Source organism: Drosophila serrata, unplaced genomic scaffold (assembly GCF_035046125.1).
Source record: "Drosophila serrata isolate PLE 108 unplaced genomic scaffold, ASM3504612v1 contig_360, whole genome shotgun sequence".
Classification (NCBI taxonomy): domain Eukaryota; kingdom Metazoa; phylum Arthropoda; class Insecta; order Diptera; family Drosophilidae; genus Drosophila; species Drosophila serrata.
The window spans coordinates 1,313,953-1,341,358 of NW_028257258.1; the positions used below are offsets into that span (position 1 = coordinate 1,313,953).

Consider the following 27,406-nt stretch of genomic DNA (forward strand, 5'->3'; position numbering starts at 1 on the left):
ATACAACATAATGTTTGATACTTAAATCGATAAATGAACATCACCTATAATAAAGAATACAACCCAATTTTAATTAAATACAAATTAACTAATTAACTCCCTTTTTTCCACTGTACTTAAACTATTCTCAACTGCGAGACAAACACATGTATTGCTTACAGGATTCCGTCCGTCCTGCTTTTAGTGTAATTTTGTTAATTAAAAGGTGTGACAAACTGTGGGACCAGCGCCCTATAAAAAGTCTCAAATTACGGTAAGCATCCTTCAACAAGTATGTGGCAAGGACAGGACAGGACTCGGACTCATAGGCTGCCTCAGTATCAGAAGCTTGCTCATTTGCATACAGAATCAGTGCGTTAGAGTGTCACAGGTTGAAAAGGATGGGACACAACGAGGGAATCTCCAAAGACACCACTTGAGGTTGTCACACAAAACCAGACATTGCTGGCAAGTGGCCACTTTGGCGTCTGAAGGACTCTGACGGGTCGGAAGTTCCTCTTGGTTCAAGGCTCACTCAGGGAAATTAACTAAAAGGGTTGCCTATAAATAGAAGCAGTTAGCTTAAGGAAGCAAAGGATAAGAAGAGCGGCTTGAACTTTGAATGCTGTTTGATTTGTTTAAAGCTATACTATTTTTTATATACTTTGTAGTTGACTTACGAGTCCATTGATAAAAATGTTTCAATTGTGATAATAAATATCCTAACGGGAGCTAATTAAACACAATAAAATGTATTAATAGGGAATCCTTAAAGAAATTAGTAGTGTTACCTACGAGAGATGCCTGTAAAAGCTTCCAAAAAGCACACATCCTTTGAAGGACAAAAGCTGGATAGGCAAGCTTTTTACGAATGGGAAAGTATACAAGTATCCTGGACACAGGATTTAAAGCTTGTAAGCTTTGATAAAAGCTTTGGTCCTTAAGCTTTCCATGCGAACGGATAAAGGATAACGACGAAGGTCTGTTAACAGAGTTAAAGTTTTACTTCTGTAAATACTATGTTAACATGCATTTTTAAATTCTAATAAGCTGAGAATATGTGGAACTTAAAAGGTTTTTTTTTTTAACCAGGATGGAAAAGACATTAAAAAACATTTAAATATTTTAGATTAATATTTGCCTAAATGAAATGCTAACTATATGCTAAATGAATAACTAACAATTCTGTCAGTATTCAAGGGTATATCCCTTAGTGAAAACATATCACATTTCTAAGATATTTGTACAAATAATAATTAGCTATAAATGCCAAACAGGAAAACCTCTCAAATAGTTTGAACTATATCTCCCCATCCCCACCCAGTTCACATTCTAATATACTTTTCTGAAGTGATACTTCCTTTGCCTAGCCATAAAATTTGATGTCAACAATTTCTCTGGGCCTTAACTGATGTAACAAATTCGTTTAGGCCGCTCATTGTTTGCACACAACAACCCAGCGCCGCAACAGAATACAGAAGGATATGGGGCTGACTCAGCGGCTTTTGAGGCGACGCATCCTGCTTATGCTCGCAGGATGCAGTGCGACAAGTGCCACTTGAGAAAATGCTTTTTTCGAGGAGGCAAGTCAGGGAAGGATATATGTACACCCGCATATGTGCTGTGGAAAGATGAAGGGGCGGAGGACACTCGTCTGCTAAATGCTGACACCAAAGACCGGCTCAAGGATTCTGCGGGCAAATAGACCAGAGAGCAGAGTACCGGAGTACCGGAGTACCAAACATCCTACTCCCTTGGCTAGCCTTTGAATATCCTCGTAATAAAAGTCACTCGAGTGACATTTTTGAGCTTACGGCCATAGAGTAAAAGGCAAACAATGCTCCGACGGCTGGAGTTCCTTTTCGCAGTCACTGTTTTTTAATCGATTATTGTCGCGATATTGTTTTTCAGCCCCGCATCCTTGCTCCATCGGCAGCTCCTGCTCCCGCATAAAACACACAAATCCTGTCTGAGTGTCGCATTGCAACAACAATGGAAAGAACGATGCTGCAAAAAAAAAAAATGCAAATGCAGAAATCCAGTCAGCGACTAACAAAAGATTGTACATTGAACTTGTGCCGTATCAACATCATCACAGTCCGTAAAGGAAGTGTTCGCTGGGGGAATTGAAATGTCCTCGCATGCCCCGTGACATCATAATATTCAATATTGAAAAAAAAATAATAATAAAATCCCGATACGAGAGGGGTCTGCGATATGGTTACCTTCGTTTATCTGCTGTTATTCACCCCTACACACATTTTATATTCTCGTTGTTTTTGTCACGTTCTGCGATCACCGATAAACCCAGAGAAAAACAGCTTTATGTAGGGGTTCTTACTCGATGCTCGTTCTTATTTTCCAAGCAAGAAATGCACGCGCCGGATGTCGTTAAAATGGCGAACACCACTTCCGGTGGGCGGAGTGGTTGCGGTGGGGCTGCCCCACGCTTTTCCGGTTTGCGGAAATATGTGAACTTACCTGAAAAGCAAACAAAACAGAAAAAATTTCGATTAGTATGTTTTTGCCAAAGGCACATGAATGGTAATTTTATAAACAGGATAAGGTAAATTGGGTAAAGAGATATATTTCGCATTACATACAAAATTGAATTCAAAGTAGGCTCTGCGATAACTACCTTAATCCCCTCCAAAAGTTATATGTGATGTAAATTCTTTGCCAAGAAAGTGAAGAGTTTTATTTTCTGCATTAGAATTTACACTTATTTAAAAAAAATATAACACAAAAGCAACAAAAGAGAATTGCTTACATTACAAAGTGATTAAAGAGGAAGTACAATTCGAGAACCAGCAACCCGTTGACACAATTATTTGGCTTTTGCTTCAGTTAAACTCCGAACTAACTACTGTTGATATTTTAAGACTGGAAAGTTGTCAGCACAAAATATTTCAGATTAATATGTTAAAAACACGATAAAAGTTGTTATTGATAGCAAAACTAATTTCGCAATGAAATATTTCAAGTACATTCCTTTTATTTGTATTTTCAAAGCCTACTTCGAATAAGACTATATTTCACAGCCTTCTTTGAATAAGCCTAAATATATTTTTAGTTCGTTTTATAATGACCTATACCAAAAAAGTTTGGAGTGCTTAATAGCCCAAAAGTTGGTCACTGGCACAGATTTGCCTTCTTTGGGCCCGCATCCAACTCACTTCCAGAACTTTTGTTGACCCAACAGATTAGCAGCTAATGGGAGAGCACTCACACGGTAATTCCGACCAACTCAGGCATTAACAATTGCCGCTTGTTAAGAAGAAATCAATAAAGACGCTGAAGCTGAAGCTGCCGGGGAGAGAATAAGTGTGAAGTTCTGCATATTAATCAGCCGAAAAAGGCAGAGAGAAAGAAATGCAGCTCAAGCTGTGATGATCGAAAATGTGTCAAAGACACTCCCGGCTCACTTCAGTTCAGTTGTCAATCCCATTTCGTTGAGGAAGGAACAAGATATTCGAGCAATGCGGATTGCTGTGCACTCGGTTGTCTTAATTCAGGCAGGTGTGACTATCACCATTATCACTGATTGAAACAGCATTCGATTCGCACAGAGCGAAAAATATTTACCCAAATGAGATGGCAGAAAAATTATCAGAAAATCTCACAAAGACAGATTGGAAAGTTAATTATAGTTAAAGTGAATAAATTGAAACAACACAGTGGCGGAAGAATATAAATGGGAAGAATTTTCGTTAAGAGATTCATAATATGAAAAATGTCAAGTGCTTGTGCTTTCTTCTTTTTTTTGTTAAATAGAAGAAAGAAAACTTTCGTAAAAGAATACAATGAATTTCTATTCATCCTCTTGAACTTGTTTTAAAAAATATATATAATATATATATAATATAATATATAATAATAATATAGTATAATATTGTGGAATCAGTCACAGGGGTTCTTTAAAATTCGTTAAACAACAATATTATCATCATTCAACAGAAAAGTTCCATCGTTGAAAATTTAGTTTTAACTCTGACTTTATTTCTAATTCATTGTTTTCCCAACTTAATGAGCTGTTGATAGTGTTTTATGCTAATTAACAATACAACATAGTGATTCTTTAATATCCACGAGTATTGTCAATAAAAAAGCTTCTCCTCTAATTGAACCGAATTTGTAGTAAACCACGCTAGTGTTTATGGACTCTAGTTTAATATTTAATCAACTAATTTCAAATGAAATCAATAGACTGGTTTTTTTTTTGCCTGTGTGCCCTGCTCATTTGCCGATTGGTCTAGTTGCACAGTTTCGAGCCTAATGCACTTTCATTTCGTTGACACCAGTTTGTTTGTGGCTCGCTGCGGCAAGACTGACAGAGCCTGATTACAGGGCCCGGCTCGGGCTTGGGCTTGAGCTGGGGATCGGGGACAATAATGCCGCTGCGGACAACAATCAATTGCAGGAGGATATGGAGATGAAGGCTGAGGCACTGGCGGTGGCGGGGCCAAGACCCGCAGTGCAAGTAAAAGTGACAAATGAAGTGGAAAGTGCCATCACAATGAGAACGATGCTGATGCGGATGAGGAATCGGGGACATGAGCGGCGGCGGTGGCAGGCCGGTAACTACTTTGACACACAAATGGCACTGCTGTCTGGCCTAATGAGTCCCGGCCAGCTGCCAATATTGGGAGGACCCAACCTAGTCACGGCTGAGCAGCAATTACTCCGCCTGCAGCCGGACTACAAATTGTTATACAATGCCGATCACCATACCTATTTCCACCTGCACACACTCACCCGGGATTCAGTTCCGAAAGAGGCACCACATCGAAGACTTTTCCAGCAGGTCGTGGGCAGCACACTGACCGCTGCCTTTGGCCTGAACGTAATGAACAAGGACCTGGTGGCGGTAACCAGCGAACAGGTGAATCTCTATGATGCCGCCTCTCTGCGTAGGTCGCGTTTCAATCCCTTCAATCCCACACGGTAATTACGGCTTCCCTGCATACAATTCCTCATCATTAACTCCCATGCCTTCTGTCTTCTTTAGCATCCTGATTCATGGTTGGTTGGGGAATGCAAATGCCAATATGTATGCAGCTCTGTTGCCACCGTATTTTGAACTGAATAATGGAAGCTACAATATCTTCACTGTGGACTGGGGTCGAGGTGCCATAGCCGACTACATAACGGCCAGTTACCGAGTGAAACCGGTGGGTCAGGTACTGGCCAAATTCGTGGACTTCCTGCACCAGGAGGCGGGACTACGGTTCGAGGACCTGCAGTTGGTGGGCTTCAGCATGGGCGCCCATGTTGCGGGGTTGGCGGGAAAGCACCTGCAAACGGGACGGCTTCGAATGATCCGGGCTTTGGATCCGGCTCTGCCCTTCTTTCGATACGCCCAGGAAAAGGAGAGACTTGCACCGGGGGACGCCGACTATGTGGAGGTGCTGCACACGAGTGTGGGCAGCTACGGATTCGACCGACCCCTGGGCCATGCGGATTTCTATGCCAACTGGGGTAGCCAGCAACCGGGTTGCTTTTGGAATGAATGCAGCCACTGGCGGGCTTTCATCCTCTTCGCCGAGAGTCTTCTTTACCGGGATCGGGAAATGGGTTTCGTATCCCACGGATGTCAAGCCGACGAATGGCAGCAATTGACCCGATTTCAACGATGCCCCAAGGATACGGGGATCAGCCAGACCATGGGCGGTGATTTGGCCAACGTTTCGGCCGAGTTCTTGGCCCAAAGACAGGGTGTCTATTATTTCAAAACAAGCGAACAGTCACCCTATGTTTTAGCACAAAATGCCAGCGCCAAAGGGTGGCGCAAATAAATAATAAACAGAACCGGAAAACTGCCTACGAGAACGTAATGAGCAAGTACAGTTCGCGTTTTTATTTCTAATTAGTAAGTGCATGTTGCACTACACACACACACTCGCAAACACACTCACACACCTGTGTGTGCCGATGCTTCTGTGTGGTGCTGTTCCATTTCTAAAAGCCGGCTGGCAAAATTAAAAAATGCTGCCATGTGTAAAATGCTTTTCATGCCAGTCACAGGCAGCAAAAATAGCAAACAAAAAAGGAGCAAAAAAAAATTTATGAAAACCTGCAGCCAGGACATAGGTACATACAAAAGCCGAGTGTAGTTCAGGATGAAAAATCAAGTAGAACTAGATTTGGCCAAAATGCACATAAAGCCAAATACTAATACGAGCTAACGAGATTGGTTCAAGGGAAAAAAGGAGTATTTATTGCAATTAAATAATGAAATATAATTTGATTAATTATCCTATTGCACTCTTATTAATAATATTTAACTACAAATGACTCTCTTTATTAAAGATTTACTATCCTATCCTTGAGTCAAGCCTAAGTTTCAAAGTTGCTCCATTTATAACAGAAAAACCTAGATAAAGTTTCTCTTCTCCCGAGTCTGATTTAAAATTTTAGCCTGCCATTCGTGTATCATAAATTATGCAAAAAAAAAAAAGAAAAAAACTTGGCTAAGGTCGCACCAGCTCAAGGTTTAATTGGCTAAAACAGCAGCGAAACTCCCACTGAAGATAAAGCATACTTTGGGGCATTGAGACCTTGGAGCTGGCCAAAATGTCGCACGGCTGCCGCTAATGTGATTTTTACGCATCATTTGAGTGAACAAGCAGCAATTGGCCAAAGGGCTCAGCAACCAAGGGGAAAAAACAATAAAAAACCAACATGAAAACTTGGCAGCTGCGGATGGATGCCATAGGAAATTACGTGAACAAATATTGGCAAAAGCAAAACAAATATTGCGCCCAGCATACCCTTGAGTTGGTAAGAAAGAAACACAAGAACAACATATATTTAGAACGTTTTTTAATATGCTCAAGTTTGTGTATTTGAATTCATTAATAGAACGCAGCATGTTGATTTAAGAAAATGCATATAAAATGAATTTTTTTTCCTTTGAAAATATTTTATTATATATATTTATTTATACCCTTGCAGGGTATTATAATCAGAAGCTTGTAAGGCAGTGAAGAAGTCTTTTCCCACCCTATAAATCATATATATTCTTGATCAGCAACAGCAAGCGAAAAGCTAGAAAGCTAGCTATACCCGGCAAAAAAAAAAATACAATTTTAAAAAGTTTCAATTGTTTTTAAAAAGGAAAGGGGTTAGAAAATGTTTCCCAATTAAAACTAACACATTCTTGGCTTAGTTATGAGTTTTTAATAACTCTATTTTTTTCAAAAAAAGAAAAATTTCTTGTATCTTGCATCATTTCTTGACTTGATAACATTTCAAGATATATTTAAAATATGAAGTGGGTTATTTTATCTCCTTACCATAACATGGTCTCTAAGTAATTCATATTCACAATGTGTTATTTAATCGAATTTAATAAGGATTCACTGATCTGAATATTTTTATTCCGTTTCACTTGCAACACAAACCGAATTAGTTATTTGCAATAATTCTCCTCTCACTGACAGCAACAGAAATTGAATTAGTCTCAGAGACAGACCAAGAAATTCAGTTTCAGACTTGCGAATTAAATTCTTTTCCTTGGTTAACTTGTCTGATAATTTCCTTGTCGCTTCACCAAAAAAGAATCGAGCGCGAAAAGGCGAATCGAATAAAGCCCGTCGACTGTTGCCAGTTGTGCACTGAAAAGCAAACTGAAAATGTTCTCAGCCAAATGGAAAGACTGTAAAAAAAACAAAAAAAAAAAAACAGAAAAAAAAGAATGCAAAAAAGATGGCTAATTTGTGTCGCGTCTTCCAGCGAAGGGGTGAAGCATCGACGGGGGTGTCTCTATGGGGCGGAGGTGGCTCTGGGAAGCCTATGAAATGTGGCCCGCACTTGAGCTAAAGAGTTGACGCACAAACTGCAAAACTGAACCAAGCACCGAGCATTAAGCATTGAGCACTGAGCACTGAGAACTGAGAACTAAGGACACAGAGCTGGCTGAAAAGCTGAAAAACCGAACAGAAAACTGAGCTGAGCCCTTAGACAATGCATTCCTAATTCCAGTCGAGGGGGTTGCAGAATCGGTTAGAGGTTGGGGAAGAGTCCCAACCAAACTACACACGAAGAAAATATATAGATTCCAAAGTAACTATAAACATATTCTAGATTCAATTTGGAGTATTTTTTACAGCTCTTGAATGTTCAAATTATATATTTCTTTCTGTAAACAAAGGTTTCAGATTCACTGTGTAGAAAAGAGTTTTGCCGGCTTGTCAGCTGCCATTTCATGGCCTGGCACCACATCCAGACAAAAAGCTAACCACACCCCAGGCCCAGTCCACGTCCTGGGAAGCAGTCATAAAGTGTCGCGTTCCGTGCTTCCGCTCCTGCTGACGCCTTCCTTCCGCTCGCTTCTCACCTTTGCCTGTCCGTCCTGTTACCTGATGCCCACCCCTAACCCACAAAGGCTTCCGGCGCACGCACACGAACGGAGGACGGAGGACGGAGGACTAAGGACGAAGGACGTAGTTTAAGTTTGTCCCGGGCTGAAAGCGCATATTACTTTGGCCACAAGCGTCTCTCCTTGCAGTAATAAGCAAACGGATTAGCCAGCTATTCACCCGCTCATCCCTGGGAGCAAAGAATCTGTCTTTGCCGAAGCCCCAGTCTCTATTTACAGTTGGGAACCCAAAAGCTGGATCCAAAGATGAAGTGAAAAATCTGCCTTCAGGCAAAACTACAAAAATCTTTGCACGGAAAGTGTAAAGATTTCGGTTAACTACACTGAAAATATATTAGGGAAGATAGTTTAGGGAATTTAAATAAATTAGGCAATTTATGGGTATCATTTGATCAGTGCAGTTATTTGATATTCAATAATGTTTACAAGTTTAATATAAAGTTTTTTATATTTTGAGGAAATTATCTGAAGTAAATGAATAATTTATTATAAAATTATATCTAGGAATATATTTATAATCGTTCATAATATCTATATATATTTAAATAGATTTTTAATGCAATTTATCCTTCATTCCATTGCATCTGCTATTAAAGTGGAACCTCTGCGTGAAGAAGGGCAACCAATGTTTGTGGCAAAAAAACATATAACAAAACAAAAAAACAAGAAGACAAAACTAACTTCGGAAAGCCGAAATTGGTATACCCTTGCATATTCCTTGCTAATGATCATGAAAATCAACATAACAAAGCCATAAATGCATTAAATTTGATTCGGAAAGCTTTCCAATGCTAGTTTTTATAAGCTTAAAAAGTCTGCATACTCAATTTAAAATGACAAAAAATTGAAATTTTTGTCAAATTTTTGAAAATTTTAATGATGTAACTCCTAATAAAATATTGAAAAATTTCAAAAATTTATTTCTTTACCTGGCATGGCTGGATCGAGTCGGTTATTAATGCTGATCAAGAATATATATGACTGAAATTGTAATACCCTGTAAGGGTATAAAAAATGACACCCTGTGAGTGCAGAAAGATGACCAGCAACGTCGACAGCAGGTGGCGACGGCCTTGATGGGTGGCGCCTGGTGAGAGTTACATAGTGGGCGGCGGGTTGTCAACACACACACACAGCTGGAGGTCCTTGGTAAGGTGACCAATGGAACGCTTATTTAATTGAAAGGTCAGTCTGCAGCAGGATACAGTTGCCTAAATCGGTTGGGTTGGAAATGGAGCAAACACGGCGGCAACATTGAATGGAACAAAAGGTTGATTAAAGCCAACGCTCAAAGGGAGGGCAAAACACGATGGCGGGGTTTAGTTGCTTGAAAGGATTTCAAAGTGGAAGTGGAAATAGTTCAAGGGACAGACAGCATTCAATTGAGGAGAGAATCGGTCCTGGCCAACTCAAGCAAGTCGAACAAAGGCATACATAACCAGAAGTAATGGTCTCCCAGTAAATGAAAAGAAAATAGTGGCCATAAAAGGGGATTTACAGCACAGCTAATTCTGCGGATATCCTTTTCAATGGATGTCAGACTAGGAAAGTAGCTATAATTAGGCCAGTTCTTCAATATAAAGGACAAACTGAAGTATCAACCAAGATGGATTTCATTCAGGTTCAAGAAAAGTGTTCTTCTTGAATGAAAACTATTTCAATTGGTTTATATTTATAGCTAGGTTTAGTATAAGAACCCAACCAATTTGCTTTTTATAAATCTCTATTAAATTCACAGAAAACCTCAAACCACTCGACCCAAAAGTTGAGGTAACTATCGTTATCCCAAGTGCCGAGTTACAATTACATCATTTTACAGACAATACCAAATCGAACAAGGACTCTAGGGCGGCTTTCGTGGGGCAGGAGATGGTGGATCTGCACTTAAATCCGAAACTCACTCAAACAATTAGCTCAAAAGGTGAGGGCCACAGAGGCGACCGGGGCCAAGGGATCTCTGAGTCACGGCGGCGCGGCATCGTCAACTGAAGCCCTATAAAAAAGTTTCAGTTTTTGCGCAAACAAATTGGATTATTCGATTACGTGTTTGTACAAGCGCATTCTGGGACAGGGGGGTGCAGAGTACAAAGCATAGAGCACAGGTGAATGGGAGGGCAGGTGGCAGGGAAACCAGGTGAGTTGCAGGTGGGGTGGTGAACTGAGCTCGGCTTGTAAAGCGGCCAAGGGAACAAGTTTTTAAGGGCACCATTGGGGTTTTTGGTTTTCTATTTTTTCATAGGGGTTCTCTGCTGCAGTTCTTCTTGTTTGATTTTGATTTATTTACCATTTGTTTACCAATTGGCAAATGTTTGCCAATCCATAGAGATTGGAATTGTAATCCATAATGGATATATACTCCATCTGCATTCAAAGGAAATGCATACATTTCTCCAGCATTTACTTTTTAGGTAAAAATTGAATTTTGGTTCTTAATTATTTGGTTTAGGGGTAAAGTTGGGGAATTTCTGATTTTGAAATGAAAAAGTATTTTAAATAAAAATAAAAATAAATACAAAATCTCTGATATATTTCAAACAAATTATATCAACTTTTCTGTTCAATTTAGAAACGATATCCTAACTCTGTCCATATTTAGTGCCCATCTCTCTCTTTCAAATATAAAACTTCTGCATTGATGGCCCTTAAAGGAAGCTTAAAAATAAATTCCAACCAGCTGGCCGGCATACAAATTGAAAGTCAATATAGCTGAACAGTTGGCAAACACCTCCTCGTGCTGCCAGCAACTGAAATTTATTGTTACAAACTGGCTTAATTGCTGGCCGATGGTTGGTAGGGGCTTTTCGAAAAATTCAAACCGGCTCTCTTCCTAAGCTTTTGTTGATCGGGGAAAAATGGATACAGGATACAGTATGGTGTGTATGAGAGTGTGGCAAGTCTGGGGGACTTTGATGGCTTGCTTTCAAAATGAATTTTATATATAGCGGCTTTGGCCAGGTGTTTGACATTTGTGCAATATATGGGAGGGCTTTTATTTGCTCTGTTCGCAGCTGTCGGTGTGCCTGTCAAATGGTGCGTACGAGTGATTTTTAATTTAAATTTAAATCAAACATGAGCTATTTCTTAGGGGGTTCACTTCACCTTTACAATAATGAGCCTCAAGGCAGCCCGCAGCAAATGAAAGTCGCCAGAAAACCAACAAACTAGAGGCTCGGAAAGGCAAGCCAGAGGCGTCAAGGTAAAGTGTGAAGTACAAAAGTTTCGTGAAAATGGGTGGCATGTGCAAGTTATGTAAAATCGATGAACTCAACTCTGAAGCTATTTTGCTGACTGGCTGACAATTAACCCTTTACGTGCCAATTGCCAGCAATATAAGTTAACCAACACACACACACACACACACACGAAGACGCATGTGTTGAAAGCCCTTCGTTGGCAACAAACAAAGTCAGCAGAAATCGTGGCATTTTAATTGGCCCAGCCGACGCCTTGAAGTTGGCCATAAAAAAAGTTTCCTTCCAGTTAACTTCAAAGGCTTTAACGGAAGCATAACCTTAAAGCAAAACGCCTTAAAAACTTGCGTTGCTTGAGTTGCCCTTTTGCCAAGTAACGTAATTAAATAGGGCCCTTTGTTTACTTGTTCGTCCATTTCAACAGAATTTTGCATCCCTTTGCTCTGCTCTTGTTGTTGTTGTTGTTTCTCGTAAGGTAATGAAAATTAATTAAGCATACGCCATGTGTGACAAGGGTTTACGTTCGGTATGGTCAGAAATGGGTAAAATGGTTTTAAAGGCATTTAAAAATGCCCGAGACAGTTATTCTGCACTATTTAATACATTAAAATTTATAAGAATTAAGATAGATTTTGTATGTTTTGGGTTAACTGTTTTAGAGGCTTAAGAAATCCTTTAAAATCATATACTTCTTTGTAAAAGTTTGATCTATAAACCATCTATTTATTTAAGGTAAAATTTTCAACAATCAATAAAACCCTGTCATGAAATTTAACACACTTCTTTCAACGATAAGCCCCATTCATTGCCTTTTCGCCTCAATAAAAGCATATATCATTCTGAAACACTACGAAAAACCCCCAAAAGTTACTTTGCTTACCATTAAGCCGGACAGTCAGTTCCCCCGGAAAACCCATACTCCCGCACATATGTATGACCGATTTCCTTGGCTCTGTTTTTTTATTGCAGGATATGCTATCCAAAGATCCCGACAACCAACCACTGGGATTGCTTGCCATCCGCCAGGACACTACAGATTGAACGGTTCTGCATTATAATTCATTGAGCGAGCATTGCGATTTTTGGCATTCCTTAACTGTGCTGCAATTCCCGGGAAACGGAAAAGCGAAGAATGGAAAAACACACACACCAAGGATGGTGGTGGGAATCCCCGCAACTTTTAACAATGACATTCGCTGACCCCCGCACAGTGCTGGGCAAACACAGCGCAAAAAAGTGCATATGCCAGGGGCTTTTGTGAGTTCCAAACTTTATCCCCACCGCAATTTTTGCCGTTTGTTGGCATTTCACTTGCCCAACTCTCGGTCCACTCCACTCCACTCCACTCTACTCTCTTTCTGCCACTTTTTTATATTTACCCAGATTGTTATACATGAGTTTGTATTTCATTTCATGTCGTACGCAGGCGGCAACCAACAAAACACTTGGGGAAAAAATTAAGCAATTTATAACTGAAATGCTCTCGTTTATAGCTGCAAAAGGTAAATATGCACGAAATAACCAAATAAACCGCTCGATTTACACTAATTGTTCAATTGTTTTTCAGCATGAAATGGTTTATTAATTGTTTTCACTTGAACTTTAAATGAACGAAATTATTTGAGATACTCTGCATTTTCTCTGGCCACCTGAGCTATTATTTAATACATGTAAAATAAAATAAATTGTCAAACAAAGCGGTTTTCATTTGACTTAATCTTTATGATTTAGTAATCTAGGTTTTGGTTTAGATATAATTTCAAGAATCAGCTGAATTTATTAAAACAGTTATGCGTACAGGCACTTGAAGTTTATTTAAAACTAAACTCGGCTTCAATGATTTTACTTTCCCTTCGGAGCCTGGCTTAACTTTGTTTTGGTTTTCATTTTTTATGGCAATTATAAAGGCCGCACGAGTTGCCAAAAGCGAAAACCACGTTCAAACTGGCTTATTCCCAACCCCATCCATTTTGGAACCACTCGGCGAAAGTTTGATTAAATTTATATTTGAATTTCAGCTTTTAAAGTTTCCCCCTACTATTTTGTGGGCAAAATGAAACGAAAAATGATTTAATCCCGGACAGGTAAAGGGATTTTATACCGAAAGGAGTCCTCGAGCTCAATTAATAATTCGTTGGAAGCTTAAACCGCTTTTATGGTCAATAGACCCCCCTTCAATGCGTTATTCAGTTATATGAAATAAAAAATGGCAACATAATTAAGCGTAAGCCCCTCAGCTTACCCGGCATATAGAGAAGTGACACTCATCTCAGATACTGACCTGCAATAGACAGAGTGAAGAGCGGAAGAAGAAAATACGGTTTTAATGAGGTCAATTATGATTTTTTAGTTCATCTAAAGTCTATTAGGAGGGAAGAGCTAAAGATAACGACGATAAACAACAACAACAACAGAAACACAACAACAGCAACAACTTCAACTACATTTAACTACGAAATTAAGTTGTCTGTTTACGTATTTATTTATTTTTATTCATTTCCTTCGTTGAGCAAAAAAAAGAGACTTGCATCAACAGCTTACGGGGCAAAGTAGATTTTTTCTTGCGTTGCTGTAATGCTGCAAATTGCATTTCCCTTCGGGGGTTAGACGATATTCCCGGGTTCTCAGGGAGACGAAATGGAGGAAAATCCGCAAAGTTGATAGGAAAAGCGCAACAAAACCAAAGGAGAGCGGGGGGAGTGGTAAAGGACGAATATCGGATGCAAAAGCGGAAGGCTTTTCAGTTTCATTTTTTTTATATACATATATATTTTTTGTGTAGCCCTTTGCAGATGGGTGAAAGTTGCTCAAAGTTAAGCGTTGGACGTCCGCCTGATGTCCGTCAAAAAAATAAAAAAACCCAGGATAAGAGCACCATAAAAACGAATTAAATGTCAAGTTAGAGTGGCAAGTTTGCACGGGGAAATTTCGGATTATCCAAGTCATTGAAGGGGGAAATTAAATGGAGGCAAGTCATCAAAACAAATCATATTGATCAGATGAAATAGAAGATGCTTCCAATAACTGAATGGCAGTTGAAACAAGACTTCTTGAGGTACTTCAGCCTCATTATTAGCTTAACAATATAAAACTCAATAAAAGCCACAAGATTTATAAATTAAATTAAAATAAATTGGAATGGAATGCCAAAACAAAGAGTTGCCAAGTTGCAGCCAAGAAAATTGGCAGAGCAAAGAGGTTTTATGAGACAAAAGTGACAGCCTGAAGGCTAAGCTGCTTCTACGAATTGAAACAGATTAAATCACAAGAAATCTTGTAAATACTGTTAAGTAACTTAAGCAAATCCACCTATTGTTATTTATATTGTTTATATTTTCCACTAATACTTGAAATTTGTTTATGATGACTTTAACATTGACTTTAATAGCTTAAAACTTGATAAGAGACTTAACTTTTATATACCATTTTCATGACAGAATGTTGCAATATAAAAGAGAAACTGTGACAAAATCCCTTTACTCTCTAGTCCACTATCACTCCTGGTGGCTTCTGCAATCAATATCACACGTTGACACAAGTTTCATTAGAGAACATATTGAACCATGGGAAGCAGAAGTTATCCTTCGGCTGGACAAGATGAACAAGGACCCGAGGAAGAAGTGCACGTGCCAAAAGTCTCAAGTTTAGCTGTTGCTCTGGCTACTTGCAAAAAAAGAATCGCCCCCGGGCGCCTGAAGGGGAAAAAACAGACAAGTGGAAAAAGAAAAACGAAGGTTGGCGGTGCAAAATTGAGGAAAAACCCGACTGGCATGTGCAAAAGGGATGACGACAGCTTGGTCTTGTCCATGGTGTGGTAAAACGCGATGTGAGCGTTTGCTTGGCCTTTGGCAAATTTTCTTATTGCTTGCATGCGGGCAACAGATACTCGTTGATGAAAACCAAAATGGGGGAAAGGCAAAAATCGGGCTGCCATGGCGAAGGAAAAAATTCTGTTGCATATTTATATGTCCAGAAAAGCAACGGAACGTTTGAAGGCTTTTGTAATTAAAAAAGCAGTAAAAATCCTCAGTCCACAGTAGTTTTATAGCAAAAACAGTGCAACTTCCTCATAAAAGATTATGTTTTAGCCTAGTATAACTTTACTATATTTACTGTACTTAATTTCTTTCAAAGATTTATATAGAAATCTTAGATCTGAAATTAAATAAAGAATGTTTTTATAACAAATCCTTGAAGTTCTTAAATAATATTATATATATTTCTTTTAAATTAACTGATAATCTCATCTCAAAAATCACAACTTAATGAGTTCCCACTGTACTTCTGTTCGCCTTTTATATGATTCAGAACCAGAAGGGGCTGAGCTTGTAGTCTAAAGGATGTAAGAGTCGCAACGCTTGAGGATGCTTGTGCAAGATTTATGATGTGTTAGTTTTTTTCGAGTGGAGTTCTTCGCCCAACATGCATATGCATATGCTCAAGCCCAGAAGGAGGAGAAGGACATGCAATTGCTGCCTTCCATGGCTTCTGTTTTCCATCCCGGAATTTCCCTACCTCCCTTCGCGATTTTGCATTTGGCAAATGGCGCTCAATTTTTTAATGAGCGCAGCGGCGGAAATGTGGAAAATGTCGGCGTGCCCGTATGAATGAGCGAGCGAACGACTGAGTGTGTGCGGGTGTCACTTTGATTTATGAACATCGGCCTGGCATCCGACAGATTTTGTCATTTTCAGCTGTCGCTCTTTGTGGTGGCAAGTGCGCTTTTAGGCGTTCGCCGCGAAAGAAAATTATTTTTAATGGTCACAACCATGAAGTGTCCCCTTCCTTCCACCAGCTCACACACATGGATATTGATACGTAAGCCCTTCTCTGGAGCACTTAAACTGTATTTACGCACATGCGTCCATTAATCAAGCAATTTATCAAAACATGTCATATTCCAACGGGGGACGTTCGGGGACTTCTTGTGACACTGAGTAGCGCCCGAAACAGGAAGGAATCGAGACTTGTGGGCCGAGATTGTTCTGATTGCATTCGCAAATGTGTGACGGCATCTCGTTGGACCTGTCAATCAAGCCGACAACAACGACAATGATCGTTCATTCCACACACTTCCGTAGGCCAATTATCTGTTGTGGAGTGAAAACAAATATCCAAAAACACTCAGAAAAAATTGAGATTTCTTATTAATTTTACGTACAAAAAGCCTTAAATATAATTTATAATCCTCAGAGCATATCACCTAAAAAAGGCCTGAAATGTTGCCACATTTTCTCCAAGTATACGTGATACATATCAGGCTCAAGCCTTAAAGGATCTGTGCCATATTTACATGCATAAGCAGCTACACGCCTGAGATGGCTATAGTTTATCCAAAAGGCAGCAAACATGGCTTGGAAAGTCGGAAGGAGGTTAATAACTAACCACACTCTGTGCCACGCACACACTCCCCTTATGCTGTGTGCTCTCACTTACAGCAGGATAATGCAAGGTTTGCGATAATGTTTGAACAAAACGAGCAGATACAAACAAAATGAAGGAAGGACTAGTGGCACATAAAAGGATATGCGAGTATAGGCAAGCATTTAACCTCTCTGATGTCAAGCAATCCATCAGGAGATTGGCTTTCACTGGATTGATGGTGGGGTAAATATTTAAGATCCTGTGAGTCAATGGGTGAGGGATCAAATGGCTTACAAATTTGGATTTATAATTGCTTAAACAAGGGTAATAATTTTATAAGACATTTCATGAATGTTTACCTTTAAAAAGGTACAGCTATAATTTTTTATTTCACGTTATATTGCTTTACCCATTTTCCCCTTCTTTATTTATCTTGACCTATTTATTTTATGACTGAAATTATAAAGTGCTCAAGCTCAAGTAAGTTTTTAACTTTCCCTCACGCACGGTCTTGTGTGACATTTTCAAAAACCTGAACTTTCCCCCCTTTTTTAAGCAAACTTTTGGCTTCATTTTTCATAAGAGTATGCCGAGACTGTTTCCATTCTCTAGACGCCTCTTCCTGTTTCTATTTAGTTAACATTTCCCCCCTCAGTGCCGCAGGATGCTGCTTCTCATTTCCTCATTTTCCATCTCACGGCATCCGTTTTGCATAGTGCGAGAATTTAAAGCATACTTTCTGGGGCTCTCGACAGTGCTCAAGAGGTTCCCCGCATTTCGGCAAAATTCTCGCATCCCATTTTGTAACTTTCTTGGTCCTGCGTGTGTATGGGTATCCGTGTGTAGCTTAAACATGCAAGTGTGTCGAAGTCGTGTAAAAAAATATAAGGAAGCGATGGCATACTTTTTTCGGGGCGCACTCAGACAACACATACTCCTTTTAAATCAGCATTCATTCATTTTTACGATCTTTTTTTTACTTTGCTTCTCTCCTGGAAAGGCCTCCTTCACATAATTGAATTTTTATGACCGAGGCGACAAGCCGTGGAAACAAGTAGCAAAGGAGAGGCATGAACAATAAACCAAACAGACATAAAATAACCATAAATCCAAATTTTTGTAAGCGCCTACACCGCACAGTACAATGTCTTTTTATTACCTGCCATAATCGAAGTTCGGTGTTCGGAGTTCGAACTTATTCATGTGTCCGCTTACTGCGTCCAAACATGCGACAATTTCCAAACCGCAATTGCAATTGCAATCGCACCTTGAACTTTGTTCAATGTTTGCACAGAGAAAAATGCTACAAATGCTTCATATGCAGTCTTTTGATATTTAGAATATGTATTTCCTAGGAAAATTTATGATAATATTTCAATAAATTTGAAGCAAGATAAATTGAATGTAAAAGAAACCACACAACAGTATTATTACATCTTAGGAGCTAATATTATAGTAAAATAACCGCTATGATATTAAGTAAATACAATATTCAAATCAAATACTTTTTGTATAAGTTTATAGTATTAAGAGAACCTCCATAATAATAAGAAAATCCTATATTTATTTCTTCTTCTCCAAGCTACCGCAGTTTTTCGCTGTAACATTTTTTTCCGCGGCGAAACTTTACCCGTCTAGTCCAAAAAAAGGCATTTCCGGGCAATAAAACTCCGGCGCGTTGCAATTTTCATTGCAAAACACACACAAACAAGCACACAGACGCAGAGAGAGTGCAGTGCAATGAACCGCAGGAACTGAGACAGCACTACGGCAAAACTTTTGAACATGGCGTGATTTGCGCCTAAAAGTATGCACAAAACTGCAAGAACAAAGGGCAGCCTGATAAGCACAAAATGGCAGACAGGCTGCAGGGGAAAACAGGAAATGGGTAAGGGGTAAGGATAGGGGTGGGAGGAGCGGAAAAGCGGTCCAGACACCGAGACAGATGCAAAACTGATGGCTATTCCAAAAGGCAGGCTTTGTTATGTCCAAAAATGACCAACCTAATGTCTGGTTTATGTTTCATTTGGGGGTCCCTTTTTTATGGGAATGGAAACTAGGGGTCCTTTCAGCTTCCAAAGCTGTTTCCATTTTGATTTTGTTCTTCGTAAGTGAAGACAGCCTTTGAGAGAGTACCCAGGGATATAAAAAGGGCCTACAAATAATATATTTTTTATATATTTATTATTTTTAGGATTTTTTATAATCTTTAAATTCGATGCCCAATCAAGCAGTAAAAAATAGAGAACTCTTAAAATTTCTATGTATTTGTGCTAATTGTAATTTGTACCGAAATCTTATTTCTCAAATTTAATTGAAACCTTAACTAAAAGAATTTGAGGAATACAAATGTAAATTGAACATTTTCAACTTTCCCTCCAAATAAAACATACGATTTGAAAACTATATTACACTTTCAACCCAAAAAGACCTGTCTCACATGTAAAATTATATCTTTATATCCTAAGAATATTCAATTTGACACAACTCTTAAGCATTCCCTTCTGTTATTTTCTTAATTGTTCACACTTTATCTCACTTTGAAAGTTTCTCTTCCGTTTTTGTTTTTTTTTTTTTTCGGTTTAACATCCTTCGTTATTTATATATGCTAGACCCCAACGTGGTGCAAAGTTTGTAGTATAAAAAATGTATTTTCATTTCTCTCAAAGCAGGGGAAAAAATGTATCACGTTGAGTTTTTGCTGTTGGCTGTTGCTTAAAGTTCAAGTGTCGCCTCTCTCTGTCTCACTCTCTGTCCATTTTTCAAAGTATTTTTCTATTTGCAGCAGCAAGGATGCCAGTGTGTGTGCCAGTGCGTATATTTGTCTGTTTTTTTTCCAGCTTGTTAAATATTTATCTGCCCTTTTTGTATGCCATAAACAGAGCACAGAGAAGAATTCGCAAGGGCAAAGGAATATTTAGAAAAAGAATCGACATGTGAAGTCTGAATATCCTTGGCCTAGAATTTCCTTAAAGAAAAATCTGTATATTTTAACTTTGTTTTAAATTCAAAAATTGCATCTTAAATGTTGAGTTTTAAATGAACTCTATAACTAACATTTTTTAAATAACCTATATTTTCAGAGTATTTAACATTCTTTTACTATCCTTTATTCCTGTTGCATGTTCCTGTCGGTATTTCGCCACTTTCAGTATGCTTTCATGCTCTACATTCCGTTTTGATGCGTTTTTTTTTTAATTAGCAGCAATTAAAAATTTAAGTGGCATTCGCATCCGACAAGAAACATGGTCAAGGAGCTTTTTTGGCCATGTCTTTAAGCCACATCTCTGTGTCTGCGGCCAGGTGAAATTTCATAACCTAATTAACTTGGAGCGACTGCCCACTCGCTCACCCAAACTTCTCAAATTTTGGACAAAGAATTTTCCATTTCACCGGCCGCCCGGAACGAGAACTTGAAACTCTGGAAAGTTGCTCCTTTCCGGGCACTGCTAATTGCACTTTTTGAGTTTCCAATTATAGTTGGTTAAATATTTATTTAAAGCCAAATTGTGGAGTAAGCTGCAAATGTGAAACGTGGCCAAAGGACTAAAAGGACGCCCACAGTATGGAATAACGTGACTTGCTATTTGTGTAACCTGACCAAGGATCGCAGCCCCCATATAACGACATATATACATATATATGTATATGTATACCATTATACAACGATGCGGGCAGAGAACGAACGGTCGTCGACAACAAAAGTTTAATTGAATTTGCTTCACCTGGCCAAAGGCTCGCTGACGTCAAATGGCGTCTCTTCCTTGGCCCCATATCCATCTCTCCTGTCAGGCTCTGTTCTGTTCTGTGGAAAGTTTCTTGGATTGTGTCAAAGTCACTCGGATTAATTTAGTATAAGTGAACCAGAAGAATATTGAATATAATTATGTGACAATCTCTGACCTACATTATAAAGTTAGCTAAGCTCCAGAGATTGTCCAAGACTTGTTTCTAGGCCTATTATAATTATAAACTCTTTAGTACATTTTTAAATTTGCTTCATTACATTATATGCATTGTAAACTGTCAGTAATGATTTGTGTGAAGATATTAAACAGATACACATATAATTGCGCATAATTCAATAGATTTAAAATGATGAGATGATTGCCGTTGGATATGTCCTATTAACCCATAAGGACATTACCACACAACGCGATTATTAACCCAGAAATGTCTACATCCCCTCTCACCATATTTCAATGCATAAATTATAATAAGGATAATCGCATTATGCGAAACACTGCACATCACGTACTCTGATGTTAAAGTTAAGTTAATTGAACGCATATTAACTCCCCAACCTCTGAACAAAACTCCGCGCACCAAATGCAAATAATATGCTATATAACCTTAAAGTACTTCCGTCAAATTACGGCGGCAAATGTGATACGATATCGTTACATTTATCGTTTATCGAGAGCGTGTGAGCCTCTGGGTCCCCGAATCTATATGCCACGTCCTTGATCGCCGGCACACAGCATCAACTTCGATTTCTCCTCTTATGCAACACGCAGCCTGCATATTAAGCACTTGACTTGTGAATGCGTATCTGTATCTACACGTACCATGCATTTGTATCTGTGCGTGTGTGTGCTCATGCAAGTCGAAATATATTCATAGCCTCCGCTTTTGGACTCATTATCATTGACTTCCATTGGCAGACTGTCAGGAGGGGAAGGCGTGAGTGGCTTTTGTATCTGCAGGATACAACCTATGCAATCGAATGTGGCGAGCTTTAAACAGATTTAAAGAGGACAAAATACTGCTTTAAAATTATATAGCTTCGAGTTAAGACTCTTCTTATAAACTAACTTGATTCCTTTTAAGATTATTAATAAAGTGTTTCATTTCCAAACTTCCCTTGATTTAGTAGACGCTTTTTTGGCAAATACAAAAATCTATTGAAATGCTTAAATCATTGCATTTGCTTGCACATCGTTGCGGTTGCAGATTTATTTTTCAACTTGCGTCTGTTTGCACACTTTCGAATAGATAAACGCATTTAAATTGCAAGGAAGTGCAAACTTTGCCACCGCCGCCAACATAGTTCATGGCTGTTCCCCCGAAAATTTATGTTGACAACGTGCTGGGCCACCGTGCCACCGTGCCACCGAAAAACCAACCCGAGCTCAGCATCCCTAACCCTCCTAGTCCTCCTCCTGGCACAATGTCCAGCTGTGAGAGGAAGATGAAATGACCCCACCAAAACCAGCAAGTGCCGTGCGCTTATTAATGGGTCATGTGTGCAAAACCTCAAGTTTTTTCGTTCTCTCACTCTCTGTCCCCAGAGATACTCGAAAAAAATGGATTTACTTTTCAAAAGTTAGTTTTTAAACAATTTAAGGGAGTTTTTTAGAAATTGTTTCTACACTTAATTGAATGTTTAATAGGGAAAACAGTTTTGAAACTAACTTTACTTGTATTAAAATATATTCCTCCATATGTGGTATTTACTAATTATATTTCTTAAAGAAAAATAAGAATTTTCTTAGAAATATTAATATGAATTATTTCTTTTATTTCTGTAAAGTATTACCTTAGTATTTATAAAAAAAACAAAACGAAACAATTATTTGAAATGCTTTTAAATTGGCTTTACATATTTTACAGCATATTTTCCCTTATATGGTTATAATATTATTTTTAAATATATATTATTATTTGAAGTATATATTGTTCTTTTGATTTATATAAAAATCAAAAGCTTATTTAACAAATAATGTTATTATTCATACTCTCATTTAAAATATGAAATATATTTTAATAATATAGATATTTTCTTTTAGTGTCCAGAGTGTCGTTTTAATGCCACAAGGATACAAGAGGAGTAGTGTAACTTTTACTACTTGCTTCATGCCACAGAGGAGAGTTTTCACTGAAAGTTTTTCTTTGCCCCATGGCGAAAAGTTTTTGGCACCGATGATGATGATCCCCTCTGTATCATTCCCTTTGCATTTCTATTCTTCTCATCGTAGTTCATTTTTGGTAATTTCCCGCCTCTGGCCAAAGCAAATTATGAGCTTCATTTGCATATTCGCACTGCTGACTGCGAGTGAAGAGCAACAAAAGGTAGAAATTGAAAACGCGATTTGCACGAATTTACAATCGAAATTTACATAAGCCCTGCTCCTGGTCCTGGCCGAAAGAGGTGTTTTGCCGAATGCATAAATCATCGAAATATACACGCACACATCGTGAACCATGTACAACATGGCGTATTGTTTATTCGAATTTGGGATTCCATCGACGGGAGCGCATCAAAAATGGAAAATGCCAATGTAATCCTAATGAAGACAGCTGCTCCGGTTGCTATTGCTGATGCTGCGTATCTATTTTGGTGTGTTAGCAATAAATCCTCTTTGCTGTTCAAGGAAATTAACTGAATATTGCGTATACGCAGTGGAGGAAATTAAGTGGTTTTCCCCACCTACAGATGAAGTCTGTTCAGCTTGAGTTCAGAATTTTCCCAGCTGTTCATGAACCAAATATTTGCAAGAGCATTTCTGTTTCAACCGACCGTTAAATTCAGCCTTTGTCAATGTAATTGTCAATTGACTAGCCATCGCAACTTGACCCAAAATGTAGTCAAGTGCAAAGGGAAAACCCCGAAATAAAGAGGGATTTTACCAAAAAAGAAGAAAAAAGCTTGGCCCCTGACGTAATTAAGGCCTCGAAACAAGCGGAAGCTTGCAAAAAAAAAAGATAGAGAGGAATATGAGAGGAGAGATCTAACAATACGCTTCCTGTTTCGGAAAAGCGAAAAAGGAGCAGCTCGTTCGACTGGGAAATTAAAAGTGCCGCAGCCAAAACAACCCACGAAAAAAAAGCAGGAGAATAGTGAACAGAATCAGGTGAAAGGACGACAATAATTGGAACAGTAGAACGAATCCAGTCGAGTGTGTTTTCGCCTTTTTCGCAACATTGCTGCAATGTGTGTTGCAACAGCAGTCGCAACAGCAACAGCAGCAGCAGCTGTTGCGCCACAATAACCGACTAACGTTCTATGGCGACAGCCGCAGAGCAACTTTAATTGATTGTGGTCATGGTTGCAGGCAGAATGTGCTCTCATTTCGGGGACTCGACAAAAGGAAGGGAAATTGTGGTGGAAATTACAGGAGAACTACTAAGGTACTTGCTACCAGGAAATGCATTATTAAAACGAACGGGAAGATATTCTTGAGAAATCCTCATTAAATCAGTTTTTAACGAGGTTTAAACTGTTGATTAAAGCCTTTTGTTTTCATGAAATCAACTTAAAATCGTGTCTAACTTGCATTCAATTAAATTCAAAGTTAAATACTCCCCCAGCCACAGCTTATGTAGTATACTTTCACGCGCAGCAATTGCAAAATGAAACCGCAACAAGAACACGCAGCACCAGTGCCAGTTTTAATTTCTAAACATAAATTTCAAAGCAATTAATTTCCCGCAGTTCTCTTCTACTTTGTTGCTGTTGTTGCGTGCTTCACGCCATTTTCTATTTTAGCAATTTTTTTATTTGTTTGTGTTTGTACAACTTTTTTGATGTCATGAAAATTTTAGCACCTTTCTCTGCATTTCTCGGGCTTGTTTCGTATATCGCGTATATCGTTTGTCAGTTTCGGAATGTGGCAAATGTGCTGGACTCACGCATTCCGGCAGCATTTTTTGTGAAAACAAAAAAACAAAGAAATCCCTTCGCTTTGGGACAATTTTCCGGACGATTGTTATCGTCAGTCGTTTGTTAAAATTGCACCCGCACAACAATAGCTGAACAAAAAATGAAAATGCCTGCACAACTACAGACATAGAGACTTAGGCTCTCCGATTTGCATTTTTCCATTTTCCCCGCTGCGCTATTATAAATAACAAACAACGAAATTGTTTATAATTACACATTAGCAGATAAAATATTGCATGTTGCCCATGTTGGCAGCCATTTGCCATGAGTGTCCGTGTGTGTGTGTGTGTGTGATTGTGTGTGTGGACCAATTTGTTGGCCAGGCTTGCTCAACATGGCTCGGAGTTTTTTTCTTTTTCCTAGCCGCGGTAATTGTTGTTATTGCAGTTCCTAGCCCACTATTTCTTTCTTTTTTTATGATGTGTTATATGGCGCTAAAGTGTTGTCATTATCGTCGATTACGAATGCGATTATACAATTATCGTTACGCTAGCTAGGGACAGAAAACGATTACAATAATTTGCAGCCTTGTAGAACGGGAGAGTGTCGTGTCCTTTATTTGAAATATTTAGTCTTTGTCTGAATATCCTGCAGCCTCTATAATTGAAATACATTTACATGTGAAGCTGTTGAATTACGAACAATGAAACAATTTACAAATGGTTTTTCATAGACTCCTGTCTAAAATTTAACACCTGTAAACAGGAACTTGATTAGAAGTACTCGACATTGCAACAGGAAGTTGCACTGAGACAAAACTATAGAGTTTGTCTATTGATAATAGTATAAATAACATACTTTTTTCTACAATTTAATACTGAAACAATAAACTAGAGTCCTAATAGAATATTTCAAGATTTAGAAACCTTTGCCTTTCTCCTTTTTGTTGTAATTTGTATGTTTCGGTGTATGAAAGAGGCCATAAACACGTACGCTCCATTGGTGGCACATTAGAGACATTAAAGGTTACTCTCCCTTTCCCTCCACTCCCCCTGCTTAATGTTCGACAAATTGTGGGGCAAATCTGTCTATATTTGTGGGCAATAAAATTATAACAAAACATGGACATGGAAGCACTTGCAGCCCCAGAACACAGCAGCAGGTCCCTTCAGGGCTTCTACAATGTTGAAAGCTGCTAAATGCAACAGGATAACCCTCAACTCTTGGTTCTCCAACCCTCAGCCACACACCACAGGCATCTGGCCATTGTTTATGCCATAAATGTGTTTCTGTTGTTTGTTCCCTAATTGTTGCATTTTAATGGACAACATGGCGTATGAGCAATGTGAACACAGCCACAAGGCCAAACCAGAAATTTTAAGATTTTATTGATCTGTACTTTATAAATACAAAACTCTATGTACATACTAATCAATACTAAATACAATTCTAAAAACTTTGTCCAATTAAAAAAGAAAAATAGAAGTCGCTGCAACTGAAGAAACTACAGTTTAAACATTTTTACTAATTGACAACACTAAAGTAAGGAAAAGTACTACTGATACATATGTACAAAAGTAAAGAAATTTAAATTAAAAGAATTTCCCAGTAATGTTTTACAGTTTTTGAAGAAATTAATTGAAAGGTGAAACAGCAAACACATCAAACATTCCAATTAGAATCCGTACAGTTTGGTTTCATTGCAAGCCAATTAAATAAATGTCTCTGGTTTCCGTTTTAGCACACAAACACAGAATATTAGAACGACAAAGACGACACAGAATGAAATTAAGCTTTTTTTTTGGGGGAGGATTATTTGGATTATTATTTAATATAGTTTTTGGTTTATATTTTGAGTTACGGGTGGGATTGATCAGCTGGTTAGAGCTTACCTTGTGGCTGTCAGGCAGGCAAACGCTTTAATGGGTGTCTGAAACCTGCAATGTAAAAGAAAACCGGAAAAGAAAAGAAGAAAAGTTTCGCCACTGGTAAAAACAATTTTTTTTAAATCGATCTCTCGCTTAACAACTGCTCTCTCGTATATAGTATATATATATAGTTTATCGCCCCGGTTTGGTTATTAAGTGAGCACTGGTTATTGTTTTAGGTTTTTTGTTTTCGGTAACTACAAAAAATGGTTGCATCAAATATAGGCATGTATGTATATACGGATGTAAAACGAGTTGACAACATTTTTGGGAATATTTTCTTTAAGTTTACTTTTTTTTTTGGGGGTGTTTTGTTTATTTCGATGGCCGACCACGTTGAAATATGGGTTGTCAATTAAAATACATGGTTCGTTATTTGGTGGTTTATTCAAAGGGGATGAGTTGGGGAAACGGTGTTTGTAAAATATTTACAAAATGCACCGAATATTTGCATTTGCCATGAATTTCGTTTAGTTTATCATCATAAAGATAGAGATAGATAGAGACAGAGAGAGAGTAAGAGAGAGACAGTCACAAACACGCAGAAAATTATTTACATGGGGGTTTTCCAAAAAAAATTACTTGAATTGCCTGTCAAGTGGAACATCATTGAATTCGATTTGTTTAAATGTACAACTAATTGCATAATTCAATTATTTAGACAATGTCCATTGTGACAGGCAGAAACCCCAAAAATATTCTACAACTACAACATCTTCAGCAAAACAACTACAAGTACAAGGGTACAATGTTCAATGCACAAATTATGGTTTTTTGTTTTTACATCAAATAAAAAACGTATGTTTTCGTTTCACTTTATGCGGCCAGGAGAGCAAACCAATTTAATATTATTTTTACACATACATTACATTACCAAAACCATTTAATCAGGGGTTATTTATTTATTTACACAACAACTTGGGACCATGTTAAATGCACAAAATGGAAGAGAATACATATA

The 27,406-nt window shown here is 38.4% G+C and overlaps 2 protein-coding genes across 12 annotated transcripts in view; one reads left to right on the top strand and one right to left on the bottom strand.

Annotated features, from left to right (window-relative positions):
• Positions 1 to 27,406, bottom strand: part of msi (RNA-binding protein musashi) — a 138,272-nt gene that overhangs the window by 20,605 nt on the left and 90,261 nt on the right. For 3 of the 11 annotated variants that reach the window (XM_086838912.1, XM_086838909.1, XM_086838911.1), the window contains exons 3-4: positions 26,410 to 26,454; positions 13,793 to 13,831 (exon numbers count right to left, since the gene is read on the bottom strand). The exons of 4 other annotated variants lie outside the window; for them this stretch is intronic. In XM_086838912.1, the coding sequence (XP_086695038.1) occupies positions 13,793 to 13,831; positions 26,410 to 26,454 (84 nt within the window). Of the gene's footprint in view, positions 1 to 7,274; positions 7,838 to 13,792; positions 13,832 to 26,409; positions 26,455 to 27,406 lie in introns of those variants that run through there. 4 more of the 11 variants (XM_086838913.1, XM_086838914.1, XM_086838915.1 and 1 more) reach the window with 3 other exon arrangements.
• LOC110191785 (lipoprotein lipase) lies at positions 3,690 to 5,820 on the top strand. The gene is made up of 2 exons (XM_020962735.2): positions 3,690 to 4,923; positions 4,988 to 5,820. The coding sequence occupies exons 1-2, from the start codon at positions 4,406 to 4,408 to the stop codon at positions 5,772 to 5,774; spliced, it is 1,305 nt and encodes a 434-aa protein (XP_020818394.2). The 5' UTR covers positions 3,690 to 4,405; the 3' UTR covers positions 5,775 to 5,820.

Bases quoted from the DNA above. Each gene is read 5' to 3' on its own strand.
- LOC110191785 (XM_020962735.2), top strand. From the start codon at position 4,406: ATGGAGATGAAGGCTGAGGCACTGGCGGTGGCGGGGCCAAGACCCGCA. The intron at 4,924-4,987 runs GTAATTACGGCT...TGTCTTCTTTAG, and splicing joins AATCCCTTCAATCCCACACG to CATCCTGATTCATGGTTGGT.